At 33.0% G+C, this 20330-nt stretch overlaps 1 protein-coding gene and 1 pseudogene across 18 annotated transcripts in view; one reads left to right on the top strand and one right to left on the bottom strand.

Moving 5' to 3' along the window:
- The first annotated feature begins 2309 nt into the window (after positions 1 to 2309).
- LOC123209291 (probable disease resistance protein At1g61190) overlaps positions 2310 to 20330 on the top strand; it is a 43633-nt gene continuing 25612 nt past the window's right edge. For 4 of the 18 annotated variants that reach the window (XM_044627271.1, XM_044627272.1, XM_044627267.1 and 1 more), the window contains exons 1-12: positions 2310 to 5312; positions 5443 to 5470; positions 5607 to 5708; positions 6027 to 6136; positions 6299 to 6360; positions 6478 to 6717; positions 6898 to 6967; positions 7063 to 7203; positions 7328 to 7461; positions 7578 to 7675; positions 7774 to 8032; positions 8818 to 8926. In XM_044627271.1, the coding sequence (XP_044483206.1) occupies positions 2379 to 5312; positions 5443 to 5470; positions 5607 to 5641 (2997 nt within the window). In that variant the 5' untranslated portion in view covers positions 2310 to 2378 and the 3' untranslated portion in view covers positions 5642 to 5708; positions 6027 to 6136; positions 6299 to 6360; ... (5 more) ...; positions 7774 to 8032; positions 8818 to 8926. Of the gene's footprint in view, positions 5313 to 5442; positions 5471 to 5606; positions 5709 to 6026; positions 6137 to 6298; positions 6361 to 6477; positions 6718 to 6897; positions 6968 to 7062; positions 7204 to 7327; positions 7462 to 7577; positions 7676 to 7773; positions 8033 to 8782; positions 8927 to 9401; positions 9471 to 9602; positions 9679 to 9886; positions 10014 to 10224; positions 10294 to 10544; positions 11067 to 20330 lie in introns of those variants that run through there. The other 14 variants (XM_044627278.1, XM_044627274.1, XM_044627280.1 and 11 more) reach the window with 13 other exon arrangements.
- On the bottom strand, positions 15557 to 19015 carry LOC123209295 (annotated as a pseudogene).

Raw genomic sequence — 20330 nt, 5'->3', positions numbered from 1 at the left:
CCTCATTAATTAATTATTTTACAATTCAAAGTGGAGCAGTTGAACTTTATTCCTGCTTTTTCTGGTTTCACATTCTATTGTCGGGAAAGTTATCAATTATTAGGATTATCGGAGAGAAGTCACTGTCAAAATTATATTTATATTAATAAAATGTAATTCAATTTGATCCGCAATATATGGTATGGATTTAAAATTTTTAAATTAGATTAGATTTTGGAGAGAAATTTTGAGTCTCACCCATCTTCATCTTCACATTACGCTAATTCAATATATCGCATAAGTTTAAAATTTTTCTTGCCTTTTCTGATTTCATACCTCGTAAACTCATTTACATCTTCTAAGAAGCTGTTGAATCACATTGACTGTACTCTTTAAATTAATTCCCAATAAAATCAATATCTTCCTTGCATACCTGGTCAACAGCAAATTACAATTCCACACACTGTTTGTTAAATTATTTTCAAAACAAGAATCGAAAACTCCTGGCAGAAAAACATGGTCGTGTCTCTTTTTGTGATTACATTATAAAATCTATTAATTAATTAATTAGTATTTTCTAGAAGTTTGAATCAATACATATTCAAACAAAACTCAATTTGAATCTAATTCTAATGAATTTTGTAGTTTAGGAGGACTTCTATTATAATAGATTGTTGCAACAAATTTTAGACACAATCCGTGAATTTACAAATCAGGTTGAGGCCTGACAAGAAAGACTTATGATCCATCATGATGCAATCTACAAAAATTAAAAAAATAAAATAAAAAATTATATTTACAATGAATTTGTATTGATTGATTTTTCTAAGTTTACTATAAATGATGGATCATCATCTCAATTCATTTACAATATGAAATGAAAGTTTCATGAAATTCAATTGATTTGACATTGGAAAATGACCACTCACCTTTTTTATTTGCAGTGGAAAATCAAGAGTCAAGTTGTGGCTGGTAGATAATTAATCTACCAAAAACAGAGGCATCTTCCAGGAACAGCCACATGAAATTTAACTCCCATCCATCTTTATCTTCATCTTCACATAATGGGTTTTCATTGTAATCTCTCTTTATCTTTAGTATCTTCAAGTCTCCAGATATCAACCATTCAAAAGTCACTCATAAAAAAGATTTGTTTATATACTCATAATTCTCCTTCACCCATTTTAATACCACTAAAAATACCTTTGCTCATAGCTTGATTTGGCTCCCATACATTCGAATATATATATTTAAAGGCTAAATTTTACTCTAATCCATATTCATCTTCATACAGTGGACCTCCACTTTAATCTCTCTTCCCTGCTTTTTCTTATTTCATACCTCATTAACTCATTTACGTCTTTCAAAAAGCAACCACATGATAGTGGCTATACTCTTCTAATGATAAAAATGAAAATATCGTAATTTAAAATGTGAAAGAAATCTTTTTGATTGTTGAGGAGTTAAATGAAGGATTTTGAATGAATTCTTAAATTATTTTTATTTTTCTTTTTCAAAGTCAGGAGACCGAATACACTTTCACGCCTACACCTCTTTCACTTGGTGGGTCTCCTCCACAAAATTTGAAGTCAGAAGGCATGATTACATGTTGTGTTAGTGGTTTCCAGCTAAAAAGTAAGGTCTGCTACTCTACGTTTTTAGGTCAAATGGACTTTGACAAACAGAAGTTACCGTGGGAGAAAGACTTACATTAGTCCAATTATTTCAAATATTTCTTTGGTACTTTATTTTTCAAATTATTATCATTTTAGTCTTGTTCTTTTTCATTAAAAAAAGTTTAACTCAACTTCAATTTACCCAAAAAATACCTCAACTTTACTAATTGTACGGTTTGATTCTAGGTTGAATTCAAATTATAATTTCAATTTGATAAATTATCCAAGAAAACAAAAATTCAATTAGATAATTTATTTTGAGTATAGTTTAAAAATCTGTTTGATAATATTTTTTATTGTGTCAACAATATTATTCATCAGTTGTTGATATTATTTATTCATTAATAATATTATTTGTTATGTTGATAATCTTTAACAAAATATTATTCATCAGTTTTTTTTTTTTTTTCTGATTGTGGTGGGGAATCACTTCTACCACAAAAGGCAGAGGATAGAAGTATTATAAGAGATGAATTACGCGCCATTCTCTTCTCTTTCCTACCTTCTATCCATCATTATTCATCCTCGATCTCCCGACAACAAAAAACACTCAAAATTTACAGCATGGAAATTGTTACTTCATCTGTTAGTTAAATTTCTGAAATTATTTTCAGCCGCTTGTTCGATGCAGCAGGCCGTCAGATTGGCTACCTGCTTAACTACAATGACAACATCGAAGCATTACGAAATCAAGCTCAGCAACTCAAGGCTACCAGAGACAGCATGCAATTGAGAATTGATGCTGCTGAAAGAAACAGAGAAATTATCTTACCTGATGTCCAAAGCTGGATATCTAAAGTTGATGATGTCTCTGCAGAAGCAGAAAAGTTTTTTGAAGATGAAGGCAACGTGAACAAGATGTGCTTCAAAGGGCGGTGCATTAATGTCCGATCGCGTTACCGGTTCAGCAAGGTGGCAAAGCAGAAGATAACGGTGATCACTCAGCTCCAAGAAGAGGGAAATTTTCAAACTCTATCTCAGCCTGCTCCTCCTCCTTCAAGCATTATCATTCCAACTGTTGGATTTTCTGGAATTTTTGAATCCAGAGAATCAATCAAGAATGAAATTATGGAGGCCTTGAAAGATGACAAGGTCAGCATAATTGGAATATGTGGGCTGGGGGGTGTGGGTAAGACCACACTAGTGAAACGAGTTGGCAAACTAGCTGAAGAAGAAAAGTTGTATAATTCAGTAGTTATGGTAGTTGTGTCTCAAACCCCAAATATCATGAATATTCAAAGAGAAATTGCTCACAAGCTAGATCTGAAATCATTATCGGATTGTCCTGAATCAGCACGAGCAAGTTCCTTGTGGCAGAGAATTAAGGAGGAGAAACGAATCCTCATAATATTGGATGATGTTTGGGGAAAAATTAAATTGGAGGAGATTGGTATTCCTTCTGGGAAGGACCACGAAGGTTGTAAGATTGTGCTTACCTCTCGAAGCAAAAATGTGCACGATGAAATGGATTGTGACAAAACATATATAGTCAAAACTTTATCAAAATGGGAATCGTGGGAGCTATTCAAGGAGCTCGTTGGAATGGATGTTGAAAATTCTATCAGAAGCTCAATCGCAAAAGATGTAGTTGCTGAATGTGACGGCTTGCCGATTGCAATTGTGACAATAGCAAGCGCATTAAAGAACAAAAATGAGCATGTGTGGATAGATGCAGCACGACAACTAAAAACGTCTGCTTATACAGATATCTCAGGGATGCAAAGAAGTGTGGTTTCATCTTTGGAGTTGAGCATCATATATCTAGAAAGTGATGATGCAAAATCATTGTTCTTCTTTTGTAGCTTGTTTCCAGAGGATTTTGAAATCCCAATTGAAGTTTTAGTTACATATGGAGTGGCTTTGAGGTGGTTCAAAAATGTTGAGACAATGAAGGATGTTAGGCACAGAGTTCACACTATTGTAAGTACGTTGACCTCTTCTTTTCTCTTGATTTATGGAAAATATTGGTACAATATGGAAGAGTATGTAAAATTGCATGATGTTGTACGTGATGTTGCACGTATAATAGCACCTAAGTACAACCAAATATTCTTGGTCAAAGCTGGCACTGATTTAAAAGAGTGGCCAAACAGAGATACATATGAAGATCTCACATGTATCTCATTAATGTCAAATAATATTAAAGAAGTGTCAAATGTGATGGAATGCCCAAAGTTACAGTCTTTACTATTGCAGGGAAATTCTAAAATGGTTTTCCCTAATAATTTCTTTCAAGGCATGAAAGATCTTAGAGTTGTAGACTTGAGTGAAACTCAATTATTGCCACTGCCAGAGTCACTTTCTTTGCTGGCAAATCTTAGAACATTGTATCTTAATGGTTGCGAGTTAGGCGACTTATCTATTATCGGGCATCTAAGTAAACTAGAAATTCTTAACCTTAATAATTCTAATGTTAGGGAGATCCCAATATCTTTCAGTCAATTAATTCATTTGAGGTTATTAGCTTTGAACAATTGTGAAGAGCTTGCACGAATAGCACATGGTGTCATATCTTCTCTGTGTAAATTGGAGGAGTTGTATGTTTTAAGAAGTTTTGAGCATTGGGATTCTGAAGGAGATGAGGGGGGTTTGAGAAACAATGCAAAGCTTGCTGAGTTACAATCTTTGTCTAGATTGACTAGCATGAAAATTATTATCCCAAACTTGAATTTCTTAATTGATAATGATGTGCCGTTCAAAAACTTATCAAACTTTGCAATAATAATAGGTGGTGTAGGACGTTTTGAAAAGGTCAACTTTATGAGTTTTTCAAAAGAATATTCAAGAAAATTGTTGATGTCAAATGATGATAAGGTTATGATTTCAGGATTGATTAATTGCCTAAAGAATTTGGTAATTGAACAAACGGAATATTTAGAAGTAGGCTGGTGTAAATCAATGGTATATGTATTTGATTGTGAAGTGCTTAAGGTGACATATGGAAAAACAAAGTTGCTTTCGTCATTAAAGGAACTACATTTGAAATATCTGCCAAACATGACACATATATGGAAAGGTGAAACTCAATACATAAACCTTTGCAACTTGAAGAGAATAAAATTATGGATGTGCCCAAAGTTAGTTAAGATATTTTCACAAGATTTGTTGCAGAGTCTCATTTGTTTGGAAGAAATGGAGATATGTAGTTGTGACAATTTAGAGGAGATTTTCATAATGAGAGAAGAAGAGGAAATAATACCACCAAGGAAAGATCTCACCACAACCTCCCCAAGTTTGGGAAACTTAACTTCTATATATATTTTTAGTTGCAATAAATTAAAAAGCCTCTTCACCCCCTCCATAGTCAAAAGCCTTGTGAAGCTCTGGAAACTTAAAATATATGATTGCTCAGCATTGGAAGAAATAGTCACAAATGAGGAAGTATCATCATCATTAGCAAAGAAGATTGTCTTTCCTAGTTTGTCCGAATTGAAGCTTGTACAGCTAAGTAACATTGGTTGTTTTAGCTCAAGCTCATATTCTATTGAATTTCCTGTTTTGGAGGAACTTATGATAATAAAATGTCCAAATATGAAGATTTTTGGTTATGGAAAACAACTGACACCAAAGTTCAACAAAGTTATGATGAGTTCTACCAGAGCACGATGGTTGGGTAACCTAAACTCCACAGTTGAGCAATTATTCATAGAAGAACAAGTATGTGAATTAGATAATTGTTGAGTGTAAACAATTGTAAATATTTTTGAATAAATTGTATTGTTTGATTAAAATATGTTTAGTTAGAAGTATGACATTAATAATCTAAAAATTGTGATTGGTTTTGCAGGAGAAAATCGCAAGGGAACAAATAAATGGTATGAATCATGTATTCAATAACAAATTATTATTCTTGTTTGAGTAATTTAAAGATTTTATATTTATAATTACATCTTCGAATTTTGAATTCTTAAAAACAGTGCTTCTATTATGTCTCTGTTGTTTGAAATATAGAAGAAGAAGAAGAAGAAGAAAAAGTGAACACCTAACTGAGACAATGACAAGATTGATGGAAAGCTAGTAGCGAGACATGTTTCATAAGCTCGTTTAATCAAGGTACTGAAATTCCCTCCCTCTAAGGCCTACTTACTGATAAAAGAGAAGGAAAGTCCTGAGTTCAACCTCTCTCACTCTTGTGAAAATTTTTAATTAATTACTTAATTAAAAAAAAAAAAAAAGGGAAGCAATTCTACAGGGGAAATTAAGGATAATTTTACAAGTATAGAGGGCAATTGATAATTTTATTCAAAGTGAGGGTGCAGGCCGGATCTGGGATTTTTTTAATATTATAAATTTGTTGTAACCGAAATGGTAGTTTCACCTTTATTTTTTCACGAACTGATCCCTACAATCACCTTTACTTTTTACTTAAAGGCGAAGGAAGATCTTCCTGTTAAAATCAACGGCCTTAGGCTTCCCGTTGATACCATCTGCCGCAACCCTAAAGGCTTTGAGTTCGACAAAGAAGTGTGCTCATGGCAGTGGTATGTGGTGCACTTTTTTCTTTTATAATACCATAGATTCTCTGTTTTCTTTTACAAACTATACTGTAGGCTTATGGGTTCTGTTTCTTTCTTCAATGGCTTGATACCACAACAAAATAGGTTGTTTAGATTCACATGAGAAAATTGTAACAGAAAATGCAGGGGAGTACAGGGCAAGGAATTGTAGCAGAAAAGGAAAAGCAGACAAGCTGAAGAGGTTTTAGGTATCATTTGTAATTTATACTGTTGTATTTTTATTCATTAAATTTTTCCTAGAAATAGCAAGGAATAAAATCCTTACTTCAATATTAATGATTATGCATTATCAATATCACAAACAGGTGGGCAATTTCAGTGTGGCAAGGTTGCATGCTGCTGGAAACTTAGCAGAAGAGACAATTGTCATACGCTCGTTTAATTAAGGCGCTGAATTCCCTCACTCTTGCTGATATAGCTCTAATGCCAATTTCATTTGTCATACTGATACAATTCTATTGTTTTTGAACATAGAGTATAAAGAAAACATTCATTTGGTCGAAATTTGTAATGCAAAATTTAGGGGAAAACAAGCCTGAAAACAGGTATGTTAACAAATTGCCATCAATGTATTCTCATTATTACATTACTTGTTAGCTCAAATGACTTGATGATAAAATATAGAAGAAATAGTCATGAACAAGAAAGAATAAAAGGTGGATGTTTGCATCAAAAGAGAAGATGGTGTTCCTAGCTTAAATTAGATGAAACTCACTTTGTTTCAGAAGAGGATTTATCCACAGTCTCTATTTCTACTACTGGGTCAAGAATCTGTCTGCTGGAGAGAATATTTAGGTGCTGCTTCTGTTTTAGTATATTCTCTAATTGCTTGCCTGTGGTAAATTAATTTTTATATCATAAACCATTTCTGAGTGAGAATAATATGCCAGGTAAGATGCATATATATCAAGGCTGCCTGTTTCTATTATACGGGCCCTGGTATCAACAATTGGATGACATGATTCAGAAAGCGCTGGAGAAATTCCCTAAGCCTGATGAGATGCATTTAAATTTCTGGAAATACTCTTCCTGTATATGATTCTTTTGCAGCACAAAATTCAGTATATATATTAAAATTTGACTTGCCTGGGTTGTGGATATCTGATGGGATTAATCTCTACAACTTTTCTTTGACTTTTATATGTGGAACTATAGGTAATGAAATTCTTTAGTGCCCATGAAGCACCAATCAGCTATGTTGAGAATGCTAGTGATCCATAAGACCAGATGGAGGAGTGCAGAACTTGAAAAGCTGTGGATTTGGCAAAAATCATACTTTGACATGCTAGGTTTGACAGTAAAACCCAGTTTCATAAGTTTTAGATTTATCTTTCTTGTCTGCGTGTACTGTCGCAACTGTTGGTTATGAACTTTCTTGATCTCTTATATTTTTTTCCATCATTAGGTTGGGCGCTTACACCAATGGTTGAAGCTTGACAATGTTGAAGTTCTCATTGAGCTCAACTAGAAAGGTGTTAAGAGTCTTCTTGTATTTCCAGTCAGGTACTTGAATAGTTACAAAAATAGTAATTTCATAGTCGATATGAGCACTAAAATGGCTATCTGCAAAGTTAAATTAATTACAGTAGTTACAATTGCAGCTTTGTGAGTAAGCACATAAAAACATTTGAAAAGATTGACATGGAGTACAAGGAGTTGCCTCTTGAATGCCGCATTCAAAACTGGGGATATGTACCAGTTTTATATACACTTAAGATTTATAGATGTCCGATAATGAAGACCTTTGGTTATGGAGAACAACTAACACCAAAGCTCAACAATGTTGTGATACATCCATTGATTAAGATAGGAGCACAATGGATGCGTAACCTTAACCCTACTGTACAAAGATTTGTTCAGGTGTGTGAATTAATTAGTTCCTAATTTAAACCGTTATTATTTTTTTAATAAATTGTTTTTGAAAATAATTTTTACACAATAATTGCTATTGTCTTCTTAAAATATGTTTATTTAATTAGTCATAAACTGTCTGGAAGTCTGATTTGTTTTTCAAGAGAATTAGCAAGGTTCAACTAAATGGTATGAATCATATATCACTAATTCAATAACAAATTATTATTCTTGTTTGAGTAGTTATATTTTATAGTAATTTAAAATTTTTTTTATACTTGTGATTGTATCTTCAATTTTTCCTTTGTTTTTGAATTCGAAGAAGAAGAAGAGACTTATTTTGCAATACGTTATAAAGGCGTGAATCATGTTCATCAATAATTTCCATTGATTTTTTCCTAAAAAGTAAAGAATACCAACTATATATTTTTTTGATTGTGCATGATCTTTTTTTTTTTTTGGTAATTGATAATGCATTATCAATATCAAAACGCAAGTGGCAATTTAGCAAGGAGACTCTTGTCATAATCTAGGTACTGAAATTTCTACACTCTTGCTGATATGATATAGCTCTTAGGAAGGGAAGCAATTCTACAAGGGAATTAAGGAATAATTTTGCAAGTCTAAGGGTTTTTTTTTTTAAATTTTATTGAAAGTAAGGGGATATCTGGCTGGCTCTGGGCTTTCTTTTTAATAGTTTTTTTAAATATATTGCAACCTAAATGCTAGTTTTGCCTTATATATATATATTTTTTGTAGAGACACCCTCACAATTATCTTTACTTTTCTAAAAGGCCAAGGAAGATCTTCCCGTTAAAATCAACGGCATTAGGCTCCCTATCAAAACCATTTTCCACAGCCCTAACACCTTGAGTTCGACAAAGAAGTGTGCTCATGGCAGTGGTATGTGCTGCTTTTCTCTCCTATCATAACTTTTGTTACTGTTGTTTGCTAGGTGTCCCATTTTCCATCAATGTGGTGGGTTTAGTTAGGTTGAGCCGTCTTTTCTATAACAAATGAACTTTGATTTAATTATCTAGAGATTGATAAAATCTGAAGTGTAATTAATTGTAGTAGAAGTAAGAGCAGGAGGATTACCTGAAATACATCAACTGAGACATGATTCTGCAATGCAAACTGGTTTGAATCTTGTTCATGAAATTTTAATAATTAGAATCAAATTTAACATTAATTTTATATTGATTAAAGTTCATTTCCTACCAATGCAAGAGTTTGGCATGTTTATGTAATAATTCAATTCAATTGTAAATAGTTATACTATTTGAACAATATTTGGATGTAAAATACTTTCTTCTTTTTTGAATGTCTTGAGCCCCCTTACCATAATCACAACATAGTTTCTTTGGTTTCACATCAGAAAATGGTAACAAAAAATACAGGGGAATACAGAGCATGGAATTGTAGGAGGAAAAGAAAAGCAGATAAGGTGATGAGGTTTAGATATTTTTTTCAATTTATAGTCTGTTGAATTTTGATTCATTAAAATTTTCCTGGAAATAGCAACGATCAAAATCCTTACTGCAATGTTAATTAGATGCATTATCAATATCACAAACAGGTGGGCAGTTTCAGATTGGCAAGGTTGCACGCCGATAGAAACTTAGCAGAGGACGCACTTGTGCTTGTTTATGTAGGTACTGAATTCCCTTGCTCTTGCTGATAAAGCTGTAATGCCTATTTAATTTGTCATACCGATATTGATACAGTTCTCTATCTCTACAACTGGGTCAAGCATCTGTGTTCTGGAGTGAATGCTTCTGTTTTGTATATTCTCTAATTGCTTGCCTGTCGTAAATAAATTTTTATATCATAAATAATTTCTGAGTGAGAATGATATGCCAGGGAAGATGCATATATATCAAGGCTGCCTGTATCTATCATACGGTCCTGGTATCAGCAAGAAGGTTACATGAAGTCTATGGCTGAATTTATTAAGAAAGAGTTAGAGAAGTTCTCTAAGCTTGATGAGGTGCGTTTAATTTCTGGATATATTCTTCTTGCATATGATTCTTTTGCGGCACAAAATCAGCATATATATTAAAATTTGATTTGCCTGGGTTGTGGTCATTTGATGGGATTAGTCTCTACAACTTTTCTTTTGACTTTTATATGTGGAATTTAAGATAATGAAATTTTTTAGTACCAGTCAATTATGTTGAGAATGCTAGTGTTCCATACAGAAACCAGATGAGGAGTGCAGAAAGTTGAAAAGCCAAGGATTTGGTGACGATCATACTCTGGCATACCAGGTTTACTTTAAAACCCAATTTCTTTAGTTTTAGCTTCCATCTTTCTTGTCTGCCTTGAATTATAAGCACTGTCTTATTTATCCTCATCATCAGGTTTAATTCCTACAGTTGTTAAGTTCTCCCAGAAAGGTGTTAAGAGTCTTCTAGCAGTTCGAGTCAGTTATATGACTAATGACTAGTTACAAAAATAGCAATTCTGTGTGTCGATACAAGCGCTAAAATGGCCATCTAAGGAGTATTTACTATTGCAGTTTTATGAGTGAGCACATTGAAACACTTGAAGAGATTGACATGAAGGCTCTTGAATCCGGCATTCAAAACTGGGGACATGTACCCGCCCTCAACTGCATGTCTTCCTTCATCACTGATCTGGCAGATGTAGTACTAGAAGCCTTACTTTCAGCAACCGCTATATCTTCCTCAAGGAACATCTCCAATGAAGATGACAATGACTTTGTGAGATACGCTATCAAAATGTTCTTCAGTTCTATATTAGCATTCTTTTTGCTTCTGTTGCAAAAAAATGATACTTGCATTCAAGAATAATCTCCTTTAAAGGCGATTTAGAGTTGTATGACACCAGATTTTCAAAAAGGTAGAATAGCAGTTGAGTATCATATGAACTGGTGATTTCATAGTTTGATCAAAATGGCATGACATGCCAGGGATTTTGTTTTCTGTACATGAAAATGGGGAGCTTTTATGCAGTGATGTTATTCTATCTTAGATGTTCTTTTTAATATTATTTATGTGGAAACATGTTACGATCTCAAGTATACAGTATCAACCAAATGTCAGATATGAGACTTAGATATTACATTATAAAATATTAGTTTATAGTATAAGGTTTATATGATTTTTTATTACCCAATCAATAACTAGCTTACAAGACGTGATTCTTCTTAGATTATATAATTTTGTACGAGTCATCATCATGTCTCTTAGTTGTAATCGTGTGTCGAATACACCTCAAAGTTGAGCTTGACAGTATAAAATCCCTTATGCTTGAATTTGAGCATGAACTTGATTAAACCGAGTTGACAATCAAACTCAAACTAGCTTACCTTAAATCTGTCCTTACAAAAGAGTACTAAAACAAATACTCGCACTATAATTTAGGCAAGCTTCATTCGAGGCATTGTTTTAAAACCTAAACTAGATCAATTGATTAAACTAGCTTGGTTGAGATTTGATAACCAATCTAGTCCAAAGTCGATGTTTAAAATTTGATCAACCATTGGACAAGTAAACCACGGTTGAACAAGACAAACCACGTCAAGTCATGGTTCGACCATTGAGTTCATTTAGTCAAATTGTCATACTGATGTCAGCATGTAAATTGTTTAGACTTAAACTGAATCCATTTTGTAAGGAATATGCACCATATACCATTAGACCAAAATTTTGCTTGATTAAATATTATTATAATATTTATTTATTCCATCACTAACTGAACAATCAAGATTCAGAGCAGCCCCTAGACCGGGTCAAGGTTCACTATGAGTCTAAAAACATTGATTAAGCAACAGTTTTCCTTCTATGGCAAGAGAAGGGCCAGAAAATATTAGAATCAAATGACACAATTTCTAAAATATATACAAGCACAAGCACAAGAAAAGGAGTTTTCACTTCATTTTTTGCACTTTGATGAGAGAATTTTTTCAACGTCTGGAAAGGATGAGCAACCCAACGACTGTTAAACATGAAGCACCAACTATGGAGACAACAGGGGCAAATGCATAGACAAGATTTGGAAACCTGAAATAGTTTTGGATCCTCTTCAAACCTTTGTCAACAAGTGAAGCCAGCGCTGCTGCTCCGGCAACTCGAAATGGCCTGGTTACGTTGTTCCCAGTCCACATCAAGATAACAATCTGAGGATTGATGGTGCACACATAATATCTCCATATAATAGTCAAAAGATTGGTTAAATGAAAAAAAATCAGGCTGATGCCATGCTGGTGGTGTTTGCCAAGTTATGTGATGGCTGAGACGCAGGATTGCATAGGAAAAAAAAAAAAACTTATTTTTACAACATCGTGATGTTGGTGTCAATGTATGGGTTTCATCGAGTTAAGTCGGCAGTTGATCCGTGAACCAAACATATTTGGGCTAGTTTGACTAGGGTTCACCCCAATTCAAAACCCATACCAAGGTTGAACCATCTCCCAATCAAATTGGCAACCAATTGCCGGTTGAACTGACAGGTCAGGTATGGTTTGTAAAACCATCAGAGAAACTTTAAATAAATAGAGATGTTTTTTTTTTTTTGGTTGAGAATAACTGAGTGAAAAACCCCAAAACCATAATAAAATGTGACCTCAAAAGACTTCGAAAATCTCTTAAATAAAGTCAAGTTTTGAATACAAAGTTTTTAACCACAAAAACATTAGAATAAAAAGTCTTTCAAACAAAACATACAATTGAATAATTACTAATCTGTTTTATTTTTCTTTTAGCCAATCTTTCCAGCTAACTTCTCTTATTTTTTATTTCTCAAATGCTAAACAGAAACTCACACTCTATGAAATTTCTAATCTGCAAAAATGCTAATGATGAAGGGTGAGATGTTAACTCGGTAAACAAAAACTAAATGTTATATATGCATACTTAAACATTTAATTCAAATATTTATAAAGAAAATTAAATAAAAGAAGGTCAAACAGAAAAAGGTGCTTACACGTATAAAACCACAAATAAATTATTTCATAACCTTTCAAACTATCAAACATAAGTCAAAATTTATTTTAAACTCTTGTCACGTAGTGTCACCTGTACTTTCGGTAACCCGATCAGAATTTCAAAAATGTGCACAACAGAATAGATAATCCAACTGAACCAAACTTATAGTTTTAAAGTTCAAAGCAGATATGCAAAGACTACGGATAGTGAGTCAAAACCACATATATAAACAAAATTTCATATCATAAATAATTTTATTAAATCAATCTCTAAGTAGTTAAAATTTGGGTGAAAAAAAACATATGCAGAAATATTTTATAACTCACAAAAGTCATTTCATATAATCAGAATGAAATATCATTTATATAACTTATGATCTATGTATGGGAACAAAAACAATTATATATAAATCAAAGAAATATTCATATTATATAAACAAAGTATTTGTAGAAATTTTTTTTTTGGGTTTGATATAAAACGTTTACAAAAATATTATATAGCTTACGAAAACCAAATTTTTCAAATTTGACTATCATTTCCAAACATATAACACTTATATGCATACAAAAAGAATAGTTTCTACTTACCTCGATTAATAGAAAAAAATCTACACAAACTCTTATACGATTTAAGCTACCATGTACAACCTCTTCGGATCCTAGCCAAAACAAATGAATTTAAATTGTAATAATACTCTTAGTAAAATCCTTAAATCCCGCTAAAAATCCTCAATTCCAAAATTAATTTCACAGATTCTAAGAGTGTCTAAGGTAAACAATCATAAACCTAACTAACATATGTCTACACTGTACAACTTTTGTTCCATGAATTTTATAAATTTCTACACAAATAGAAACATTACAAAAGTTCGTTGGGACAAAGAAGACATATAGATGGTTTACCAAAAATTATTCAGCTTTAAGAAATATGTATAAAACTTCTCAAAAATTACTTTCTTCCACAGCTCATGAACACAGACAACAGTTTTCAAGTTTGACAATTCAAGCTTCCACCAATTTTATAAAATTATATATAACTCAAAAATTTACAAAATTTTGCAGATATAAACTTAACATATTCATATTTTTCATTTCAAAATATGAACCTGAAAATATTTAAAAAGCTATATAAAACGAAATTTTTATCACAGACCATTAACACTGTCAAAAATATTTCAAATTGGACACATACTTTTGTAATAATTTAGTAGCTAGCATATAATTTATAAAATTTTGAAAACTTCCAGAATTAAACTATACATACTAATTTAATTATAAAAAAAAATTCAAGTCACAGTTAATTCAAAAAAAAAACTAAAAACTACATTTATTTACCGTTCACAAATTTTGTCAAATAAATTTCAGGTTTAACATTCAATCCTATAACAATTTTAATAAATTATATTAAAATGATAAAATTACAAAAAAATTTAGAACATAACTAGACATTGATTTAAATAAAAAAATATTTAAATTAAAAACGATTAAGAAATATATATAAAATAAATAAATCTTTTACAGACATGAACTTCATCAAAAATTTCAGATTTATCATTTAAAAATTCTAGCTAATTCTATGAATTTTTTATAAATTAGGAAATCATAAAATTTCATAAAATAGTTAATAACTCTCTGTAATGTCTCAAATAAGTTTTTTTTACAATTTTTCGAATAGTATAAACTATCTATTTAAATTTACAAAGTTAAGATATCAACAAATTACTAAAAATCCCTAGCTTTTTTATAAAATGAAATTAATATATAAAATAAAATGGAATTAAATGTATATAAATTTTCTTTTGTTTTTAGTTAATTTATAAACTAATATAAAACTATCATGAAACAAACAATTTATAATATAAAATTGAATTGAATTCTAAAAAAAGAAATCTAATCCTCAAATTATAAAACACCTATATACCCAAATAAATGAAAATATTGAGACATACCTTAATGCAATAAACTTATATCAACAACATTGCTTTACTATTCTAGCCTCCTTCTCAACAATTTTTCTCTTTCTAAAACCAATACTCAAAGCCTTCCTCGTTGTTTTGAAAGCAGTAAAAATCCTCTCTCTCCCTTTATTAATACTGATGTTTTTTTTTAGCCTGGTGAAAACATAAAAAAAGATTCAAATACTATGTAGGTTGCCTACACCATTTAGCTAAGAAAACAAAACTTCATTTCACCGTAAGTTCCCAAGGAAAAACATTGTCAAAGTTTTGGCCGTTCCCCTTTTCTCCATTATTTTGGAGACAATTTCCAAAATCTTTGAGAATATGCTATTATAACCCAAAACACGTTTTGATAGTTTAGGACTCAAAGATTATTTGACTACTCTTTTATTAACATTTTTAAACGATATAAGATATTCATATATACTCAACACCTCTTCTGTGTATTGTACATGTGAAATTTATCTAGAAGTATTACAGTTATATTTTTCAAATAGTATTAAATGTTTTCAAAGTCTCAAATACTCACAAAGAAGTTCCCAGTTGTTTTTGCATAATGATAGAAAATATTAAATTATTAAAAAAAAAATTGCAATTTTAAACATTTATTTGACACACAGAAACTTAAAGAATCAATCTGAATTTTTTATTTCTTGGTGTGTGGACAAGAATATTTCTTGCAGGCTCGGAGACTTGGAGAGTACTTTACTGAAAATGATGAAAGTTACCATAAAAGGAGTACTTATCTATCAAGTACTCTACCTACTAAGCAAAAGTTCGATGCAATTCATCTCCTTTTAGTCTTCAGGATACGCAAAAAATTTCTGCTATTCAATTTTCTGGTTCACTTTTGATGCTGCCAAGACTTGATACGTCAGCAAACAACCATAAAACTCGGATTTCTTTAACAAATTTAACCGCATTCTGCATGCCAAAGACCAGGAGTGGAGTTCTCCATTACCTCTCCAACTACAAATGCTTGTACCTGGTCCCCTGTTTGAACCCAACTGTAACCAGGATTTTTCTTTGCCCCTCTCGACTTCATCAATTCCCTAATCTTGTTTGCCTCATCCCATTTCCCAGCTTCTGCATACATGTTTGAAAGAAGAATATAATACCCACAATGTTCAGGTTTCAACTTAAGCAAATGCTCAGCTGCCCAAGACCCCAACTCTATATTACCATGGATTCGGCATGCCCCAAGCAAAGCACCCCATATATTGGACTCCGGTATGATGGGCAAATTTTTTATAAGTTCCACTACATCTTCCATAAGGCCAGCTCTTCCAAGGAGATCAACCATACAAGCATAGTGCATTTGTGTCGGCGTAATATTCTGAGCTTGCATTTCCTCAAAGCATTTCCTCCCTTTTTCAACAAATCCTCCATGGCTACAGGCTGACAAAACTGCAATATATGAAACTGAATCATATTGCACTCCACTTTCCCTCATATTTTCGAAGAGATCGATAGCCATGTCCAAATCACCAAGCATTCCATAACCCAAAATCATAGTATTCCACGAGGCTGCATCTTTATTTGGAATCCTCACAAAGATCTTGTCAGCTATATCAATCCGTCCACATCTGGAATAAAAGTCCAAAAGTGAATTAGCAACAAAGAGGTGTGTGTGAAAAAGCTTTCTCGTCACGACTGCATGGATCTCTTTCCCTTGCTTCGTTGCAGCTAATTTTCCACAAGCTGATATAGCACCCACAAAGGAAACCACATCATGCATCATACCCTTGAGACCCATTTCTGAGAATAAACTCAAAGATTTTGAGCAATCACTTGTTTGAGCATAGCCAACTATTAATATATTATAAGATATTTCATCCCTACAGGATATGTCAAAGACACTTTGAGCCAGATCTAAGCGGCCACATTTTGCATACATGTCTTTCAGAGCATTGGTGACAAACAGATCAAGGTTGAACCCCATACGGATGGTCACTGCATGGATTTCTTTTCCTGGACGAAGGAAACCAACTCGTGCACAAGCTGGAAGAACATTCGTCAAAGTGACAGAATTAGGTATCTCGTTATGTACTGACATTGCTCTTAATAGCTCTAGAGCCGCTAACTCTTGCCCGTTTTGAGTGAAATTAGCAATCATGGCATTCCAAGTAACAACATTCTTTACAAGCATATTGTGAAACAGAGAGGAAGCTTCAGATTGATGGCCTGATTTTGCCTACATATCAATCATTGAGTTGGCAACAAACACATCAGATTCAATGCCCATTCTTAAACAGAACCCATGGATTTCCTTTCCTAACCCAAATAATTCTTCTTCAACCAACACAGGTAAAATAATAGATATAGCAATAGAGTTTGGTGTCAGCCCAGCACAAATCATCAGCCTAAACATATCTAATGCATCCTTGTTACACCCTGTATGAGCAAGACTAGCAATTATGGCATTCCAGGAAACTCCGTTCCTCTCTACCATTTCATCAAAAACTTGCCTTGAAGCCATCATATTTCCACATTTACCATACACATCAACCAGTGCATTACTAATAGTCACCTGAACACCCAACCCAACCTTCACAACAAAACAATGAATCTGCCTTGCCATGACCTCATTTGCAAGGCTCCCGCAAACTGGCAAGATACTAACAACAGTAACTGAGTTTGGTTTAAACCCAGACCTTAAAATCATATCACAATATAAATCAAGCGCCTCCACATAGCAGCCATTAACCGAAAGTAATCCTATAATTGTATTCCAGGAAACAATATCTCTCTCACGCATTTCATCAAACACACTCCTAAGATTTTCCAAAAGCCCACAATTACCATAAAACAACAACAGGGTATTACCCACAAAAACATCCATTTCAAAACCAAGTTTGAACAGATGCCCATGAATCTCCATACCCTTTTGGAGTTCCAAATTATCAGCACATGCCTTGAGAACAAAAGGGAAGGTATGGTTATCAAGCGGAACTCTGGTCCTAACCATTCGATTATAGGTAACAAAACCATCATGAACACGGGCAACCAATAGAGCCCGAATGAAAGTATTCCACAGAAATGCAGTGTGGCAATAACTAATAGTCTGTTCAAAGAGAAGGAAACAAGCATTGGATTCTTGGAAAGCAGCATAGCGGAGGATCAAAGAGGCACAGAGAGAAACACTTCTAGGAAGAAATCCATTGTGGAGTGCAAAGGCATGGACTTGTTTAGTTTGGCGCAGAGATTTGGAGTTTGAGGCAATTGTGAGGAGATTCACATGCGTGTGGTTGGTTGATGAGTGATAGGTACAGTGAGTCTTTCTCAACAGAAATTGATATTTGCTTAAGATTCTTGAAGCTACTTGATGTCTATGCAGATGAAGAATGTTAAATGCATTGTTCTGTAACAACATCGAAAGATAGCAAAGCAAAGGCCTTTTGGAGTTTGCATATCACCAATAGTTTTACTTTGCAATGGGATTCGAATATATAATTTCCTATGCAGATACAAGGGCCATCTAAGTTGAGTTAAGTGGTCAAAAAATTCAAGTCACAATGCGAAAAGTTCCCCCTTCTTCCTTTTCTCTCAGTAATTTTCTCATCAGCCAGGTGGGTTCTTTTCTTTTCTTAACAAAACTACATATAAAGAAAGAAAAAAAAAAGAATTGATGATTTGAGCCTGTAGTTCAGCTTAAAAAGCTCTCACCTTCCATCAATCCCAGAACCCTTTACTCTCCTGAGACAACAAAGTACAAAAAACTAAATTTTCAGCCATAAAGTCCAAAACAGAGAAGCTGCAAATAAAGAAATAATAAATATTTTTATCTGTACCTTTAAGTGCTGGTCATGTGGGATATTATCTCCAGCACTGGAAGTTCCCTGGCTGATGGAACAGTTGAGGCAAAGGCTCGATTTTGAGTGAAAAAATTAAAGCAAGTCTAGTTGAAATCTTTTATTGCTAATGTTGTGTGAGTGATTGCTATGACAGAAATATGAAGAGCTGGATTTTACTTTGATGGGGTTCGAGTTGGGAAAGAAGAGTTGTTGTGGACAAAGGCTTGCAAGTGTTATGGCGGAGCTTAACATCCTCACTAGCTCTGGACATTAACAGTTGCATATCGGATTGATTCTGGAGGTTAAAAAAGTGAGAAGTCTGTTTTGTCAGGGGAATTAGCGAAAATAATCAGAATCTCAGGGTTACATTTCAACTTTAAATAGTGTTAGAACCGAATCGGGCTGTCTCGGTCTTGAAAAATAACTCGGTTCTGTTTGGCTTGACTTGTATTCATTTAAGTTTAACTCAAATTAAAATCAAATCGAAACAATTGGTTCATATTTAAAACTCAAAAGAATCCTGTCTTGGCTAACTTATGTGTCAAACTGGTAGCTTGATTTAATTCAATTTGACTCACAGTTCAATTCAAATTATGTCAAATAATTATAAAAATAACCTCATTTTATTTATTATGGGATAAATAACATTGTTATCAATGAATGACGAACTTAAACTATAAATTTTTATTATAAATTCAAACAAAATTTAGGTTAAATTCTATTTCATTTAAGTCAAATTTAAATTATTTTTAATAAATTTAAGTTGGATTTTAGCTAAGGGTGTTCAAATTTGAGTTTAATTGGTGCTCATTAGGGATGGCAATGGAGAGGGGCGGGGAGGGGGTATCGATCCCTGTCCCCATCCCCGTAGGGGATATCAATCCCCGTCCCCGCCCCGTCCCTGTTACGGGGATAAAAAATAATCTCCGTCCCCTCCCCGCGAAGAAAAATCCCCTCCCCGTCCCCCGCGGGAAAAAATCTTCTCCCCATCCCCGCCCCGTCCCCGTAGGGAAAAATCCCCTCCTCATCCCCGCGGGGAAAAATCCCCTCCCCATACCCGTAAATATAAATTTTAATTCCTTTATGCATTTCAATAAATAAAATAAATCATATTCTCTCAAAATATCACTTGCTACAAGAGCTACAAAATATTCATTGTTATTTTAGTTCAAATACAAAGTTTTCATAAAATATAACAATATGCAATAATTAATCTCTTCATTAGTAGCTCTTCATGTATGTGATTTAGGGTAATTTTATAATAACATTAAATTTAACACTTTTCATTCACTTCAATTGATTTTATCAAATTTCTAATTTGTTTTTTTTGTGTGTAAAACCTGGTGGATTGACTAACTAAGTTTTGAAGTTGAAATAGAATTAATTTGGTGCATTTGCATTTTATGATAATGAGATTCTGGGGTTTTTTTAATATATTAGATTAATAGTTCAGAAATTAGTAAAAGCTGATAATTAATAATTCAAAAATTAGTAAAATTAAAGTTACAGTTTTAATAAATCATAATGTAAAAATTTCTATAGTTTAAAAATTATTATATTAATATATTAGATTTAGGGGTTGGGTTTGGGTGGGGAGGGGGAGG

This window comes from Mangifera indica, chromosome 2, assembly GCF_011075055.1.
Source record: "Mangifera indica cultivar Alphonso chromosome 2, CATAS_Mindica_2.1, whole genome shotgun sequence".
Taxonomy (NCBI): domain Eukaryota; kingdom Viridiplantae; phylum Streptophyta; class Magnoliopsida; order Sapindales; family Anacardiaceae; genus Mangifera; species Mangifera indica.
The sequence above is the reverse complement of the archived record's forward strand: the minus strand, read 5'-3'. Positions and strand labels throughout refer to the sequence as shown.